General features: G+C 34.7%; 1 protein-coding gene across 1 annotated transcript; it reads right to left on the bottom strand.

Moving 5' to 3' along the window:
• Positions 1–2,467: 2,467 nt before the first annotated feature.
• LOC107788068 (pentatricopeptide repeat-containing protein At2g02980, chloroplastic-like) lies at positions 2,468–5,207 on the bottom strand. Its single transcript, XM_016609718.2, has 2 exons — positions 3,569–5,207; positions 2,468–3,342 (listed from the first exon to the last, which is right to left on the bottom strand). The coding sequence occupies exons 1-2, from the start codon at positions 3,944–3,946 to the stop codon at positions 2,515–2,517; spliced, it is 1,206 nt and encodes a 401-aa protein (XP_016465204.1). The 5' UTR covers positions 3,947–5,207; the 3' UTR covers positions 2,468–2,514.
• Between the last annotated feature and the right edge of the window lie 838 nt (positions 5,208–6,045).

Below are 6,045 nucleotides of genomic sequence, written 5' to 3' on the forward strand. Positions count from 1 at the left end.
GGTGAAAGAGGGTGGAATATTACATGCGTCCATTAAATTTGTTTTGTTGCAACAAAGTTAGACCATGACACTGGAACATATTAGGTGAAAAGGATATTATGAATATTTTTTGTACTTTTTGTTGTTTATTTTATTATAGTTGGTGATCTCCACTGGTGACTAAGGTTTTATGAAAGTCACATTTGAAGTAGATATTTTGTCTGTCTCCGTTAAATAATACTACGTAATATTACAATTTTGTAATGGATAGTCAAGTCGTTATAGTCGAGAAATGATATAGTAGCATCACTAGATATTTTCTTCTTCTTTTGTTGTTGTCAAATTAATACTCCTCCAATTTCAATTTATATATCTTGCTTTCTTTTTTAATTTGAAAAAATATTACCTTTATATTTAGTAAGCTTTTAGTTTCAACATCCATGTTTTAGCTTAATGACACTCCCTCTTGGAACAACAATACATGTCTAAAACCACAAAATTCAAGGCTATTTTTGGTATGTTATCTACACATTTAATGTAGTACCACAAGCTTAATTTTTTTATATTCGTAAATTATGTGTTAGTCAAATTAAAACACATAAAATAAAATGATGGAATACCATATAATCATAGCGAAAAAATGTCATCATAGAGGATATCAACGACTAAACTTAAAAGGTTAAAGAACTTCTAAATGATATAATTTTACTTGATTATTAATATAATGAGAAATAGAATCATAAAAAAATGTTAGCACCTTTTGCTTTTTCTAGAAAGTTGCGAACATTATCAATTTATTTCATATATAGTACATTTGAATTTCGAAACAGGTACATTAACTTTTTCAACATTTATCATCTTGTAGGCCATTACTAATTTGACTGGTATATTTTTCACTTCGTTGAAAGTGGGGCGTGTGCTCACATACTAATAAATAATGATAATTGTATAAAGTTGCTCCTAACATGAGAAGGAAAAGATATATTGTTCACCTATGGATGTCCAAAAATGTCAAAATCTAGATGATAAGGAAAAGATACATACTATGAGTAGGGGTGCCAAACTAGTGGGTCGGTTCGGATATAGGACATGTCGAAAATGGGTAATGCAAAAAATGAATAAATTATCGAACCATATTTAATACGTATAAAAAAATGGGTTAATCGACGAATGAAACGGATATCCATATTATCCATGGCTTCTTGAATATGATCACTGTTGGAGAATTCTTAGTCTCCTAAACTTGAAGAATCCCCAATTTGAGGTTTTACAAATGTAAAAGTTAAACCCATTAGTTATCTATTTTCTAAGTGGATAATATGATTCTTATCAATATTTGACCCGTTTTTAAAAAGTTCATCATTCAACCCATTTTTTAATGGATAAAATAACAACAACAACAACAACAACAATCCAGTATAATCCCACTAGTGGGGTCTGGGGAGGGTAGTGTGTACGCAGACCTTACCCCTACCCTGGGGTAGAGAGGCTGTTTCCGATAGACCATCGGCTCCCTCCCTCCAAGAACTCCCCACCTTGCTCTTGGGGTGACTCGAACTCACAACCTCTTGGTTGGAAGTGGAGGGTGCCTACCACCAGAGCAATCCACTCTTGTCTTAATGGATAAAATAATTGGATAACTATTTTTTTTTATCCATTTACTATGAGTGTCAATTTTGATTCATTAAATGTGTAAGCTGTCAAGAACCTCCAAATTTAGCAGATTGTGCGAGTAATGTGTTCATATAAGGGTTGTAACTAAACCATAAGTTGTCCATTCAAAAATGTTGGGTCAATTTGAGTACCATAAGTGTTCATTTAAGCCCAAATCAATACATAAAGGAGTTCTATGAACAAAAGAGAAGAGACAAACAACTGGTTTTAAATGAAGGATGCAATTTACTTTAATTGAGACACAAGTAAAAATTTATCTGCACCCCATATTTACGCCGAACCAATGAATATAAGAGATATGTCCTTCATATATATATATTTATAACCTAACTATACTTAAGCGATATGTATTCTTACTTTATTTTTTAACTGATAAGGTTAAATTGCTTAGTTTAATGTAAATATCATACGCGGGTAAAATTACAATAGTCTACTGCTTTAGATCGGGTAAATTTATTGCCTATTAAGTTCTTTCCTAAGGAATAAAATGTGCATCTGAACCCATAGAGTTTAATTCTAAAAACCTTAAAATTTGAACCCATAGAATTTAAATCCGCCCGAGTGTGAGTTTCTCATGGGAGAATACTGATAATGGGAAAATGAAGCTGATTAAATCTCCTCTGTAATAAAGCTATCTGGATTATAGAATTTAATATTGCTCCCACATTTTGCCCTCTTCCATTTAGTTTTTATCCTGTTCCAATGTAATGAATTTAGCCCTGATTAGGTCATTCAAGCTTCTTCTGGATTTACTCTCTTATCACAACTCTCGAAACCCCTCCCCTCCTCCAAAACCCAAAGAGAAATAAAGGAGTTCTAAAAGCGGGTGATTTTTGCAATATATTGCTAATAGAGTAATATTTACCAAAAATCTCTGCAAGAACAAACTCCATTGACAAACCTGTGGAACCTAACTCTGTCCCTAACAATGATCTCTCTGTTGTATAATCTACTAATTATCTTTGTCACTTCATGGCAGTCTCTACATACTCTAAGATTCTTCACTATCCTAATCACTGTTGGTGCTTTTGTCTTCAAAAGGCCAAACGCAATAGCCAACCTTTCACTGTGCTCACATAGAGCAATTTCCTTCTCTTCATCACTCACATTGTGCAGTATAGTAGCAATCCAAGGTTCATGACCTGTAGAATATACCCTTTGCGATATATCTCTTAGGACTTCTTTGATCTCCTCTGCTTCAGGGTGCGACCAATCACCCATTATGAACTCGTGCACAAGACCGTCAACTTCAATGGAACTGCATCCTGGCATTGCCTTAATCCCTTTGTCTTTCATCTGCTTCCTCACGTGGCGCATTTTTTCCCAGTCTGATACCGATGCATACAAACTAGACAGTAGGATATAGTTCTCTGCATTCCACGGCTCTAATTCAATGAGATGCTGGCCGAGAATTTCACCTTTGTCCAAGATCTTGTTCTTTTTGCACCCAAAAAGTAATGTGCGCAATATTGCTGGACACGGGGTGAGTGGCATGGCTTCGACAAATGAATAAGCTTCATCAATTAAGTTTGAACGGCTTAACAGATCGACCATGCAGCCATAGTGCTCTAAAGATGGCTCAATACCAGACTCAATCATGCTTGCCCAATACTTTTTCCCTTCAAAAATTAGTCCACTATGAGCACAGGCCATAAGTACCCCAACAAGTGTCACATGGTTAGGTTCCACCTGAGAGAAAATTCAAAAATAGATCACAGATAAGCTGCTAACAGTCAATACATCAAAGATTTAGCATTCAATTTATCTGATTTTTATGCAAGCATTCAACACCAAGCATAATAAGCACAAACTCATGCACTTCTTTAATGTTTTATGTGCATCAAGATGACATTTTTTTATACGTTTTTGTAAGAAAAATTGCATCTTACAGCATTGTTCATAGTCATTGCATTACCTTAGCTTTATCCATCCTGGAAAATGTCACCAATGCATATTCTGCGAGCCCATTTATCGCTAAACCAACTATCATTGAGCTCCAAGCCTTGGAATCTTTAACAGGCATCGCTTCAAATAACTCGATTGCCTTCTCAATGCATCCACACTTTGCATACATGTTAACAAGCGCAGTACTAAGCTCAAGATCATTCTCAATCAATCTCCTGTCGATATAAGCATGCACCCACCTCCCCAAATCTAATGCCCCAAGCATAGCACAAGCCGATATCACGCTCACCATTGTCACCTTATCGGGCGAAACACCTGTCTTCTGCATTTCCCTAAACAAACTTAAAGACTCATTCAACATCCCAAGTCTCGAATACCCGCTAATCATTGCACTCCAAGCAACCACATTTCTCTCAGGAATTTCATCAAACACTTTCTCCGCCAGCCCAATCTCTTCACATTTCGCGTATAAATTCAACAATGAGGTTTGAACAAAGGGGCTTGATCCAAACCCAGATTGTATTACATGCTTATGCACTTGTTGGCCTTCCTTAAATTCTGCCAAAAGTGAACATGCCTTCAAAACAAATGCTAAAGTGAAAGTATTTGCTTTTGGGTAATTTTTCTTGAGCAGTTTCTTGAAAATAAAAATGGGTTCTTGAGATGGGATTTGGGATTCAAGAAAACCTCTGATGAGAGAATTATAAGAGAAAATGCTAGGGTTTGGGATTTGGGTAAGGACCCGTTTGGCATAATTGAGGCTCCCATTGGGAGAAAGGGCTGCAAAGGCGAGAACTTTGGAGAGAATGAAGGAGATAGTGGGAAGTGGAATAAAGGAATGAGTAGTGGTTATATGGGCATGAATTTGATGGAGGACTCTCAGATTGGGGCATTTTGAAATAAGTGAAACGAGTCTTGATTCTACTTCTTCCAGCTCTTCTAACTTGCCTATATTCTTCTTTGATGTTAGGAGACTGATATATTCTTTGCGGTGAATTTTGGTAACTGGAGTGACTGAGAACTTCAAGTACTGTACTTGGTAGCCGAGCCTGGAACTGAGTGAGACTATCTAGAGAGATTTTAGAGGCAAAACAAGAATTTGAAATTAGGGAGTAGAGTACAATATATATATATGGATGTTGCTATGTTAGTAATGTACCCACTTTTGATTTATCCAAATTACCCCTCTCAATCTTTGTTACCTTATTAATTGTTCGGACTATTTTGTCTTTTCACTTTAATCCACCATCACTCATCAACAATCTCCCCCGTCTCTCTTATGGCAAGTCCCCAGGTGATGTTCCATGAACATCATGAATGAACAGAACTCATGATTCTCACAATCTGAGCTCTCAAATACCATGAATGAATAGAACTCTTCAAAATTCGAAGTTAAGCAGGTACACATAAGGAAACCCATTTATTAGATCTTAAAATCAAGTTGCAGAAACGGAAGAGAATGAGTTAACCAAAAATCAAATAGTTAGCCAGAACCTTTTTTAATCCATGAAAATATGCAAAGAACACATTCTTCGATTCATCAAAAATTTCTGCGAGCAATTAATCATTTCTTTAAAAATGATACTCCATTTCATTTCTCATATTTTATTTCCCATAAAATTATCCAAGCAAAGATATGACTTGCAAGTTCAATATGGAAGAGAAAGGGGCTCTTTTGCTAGCATGAAGCTGCATTGCTATTAAAATTGGCAGCTTCGTTGATGAAAGAGAAAAAAAAAGAGATTAAACACACAGCGAAGACGATAGAGAGAGAAAGGAGGAACACAAAAGGGGTTTAGTTTTTTGACGGAAAGACCAAAAAGCCCCTCTCATTAATGTGTTCTTAAAGACTATTGAGGGTATTTAAGTAAAATTAAAAGTGGGTACAATGCTAACGTAGCAAGAATATATATATATATATATATGCGCGTGCTAGTTTCTTTGCCTTGCACGTGTATTATGTTAATTTTTTATCGAATATATATATCAAATACTAAAAATAAATAATGCATATATATTTAAAAAATATTTGATTTAATTATAAATTACAAAGTTAAATGCACCAAAAGCTAGCATAATGTAACCTTAAGATCTTTTATAATTAAAATTAAATTATTCTCCTCGACCAACTCTATCTCTGACTTCTACTTTTCTAGGCATCATGGTATCACTTATACTTCGATATATCTCGCTTTTTAAAATTCATTGCTCCAATAGAAAATGTCGAAAGAGATTGATTAACTTTATGATCTTCGCCATATTATTCAGCAATAATAATATCAATTGAGTCTTGGTATCATTATTTTCTCAAGGTTAATTGCTCTTTTCTACAATATTTAAGTATCGATTTTTATATTTTAATGTACATGTCAGGCACAACATCTTCAATTTTATCATATATACATATAAGTAATATTTATTTATACATCAACAAATTGTAGAGTTCAAATCTCATCGATGAATATGAAAGGTTGAATTGTATAGCAA

The sequence above is a fragment of the Nicotiana tabacum genome, chromosome 24 (assembly GCF_000715075.1).
Source record: "Nicotiana tabacum cultivar K326 chromosome 24, ASM71507v2, whole genome shotgun sequence".
Taxonomy (NCBI): domain Eukaryota; kingdom Viridiplantae; phylum Streptophyta; class Magnoliopsida; order Solanales; family Solanaceae; genus Nicotiana; species Nicotiana tabacum.

Bases quoted from the DNA above. Each gene is read 5' to 3' on its own strand.
- LOC107788068 (XM_016609718.2), bottom strand. From the start codon at position 3,946: ATGATTAGCGGGTATTCGAGACTTGGGATGTTGAATGAGTCTTTAAGT. The intron at 3,343-3,568 runs GTAATGCAATGA...ATTTTCTCTCAG, and splicing joins CCAGGATGGATAAAGCTAAG to GTGGAACCTAACCATGTGAC.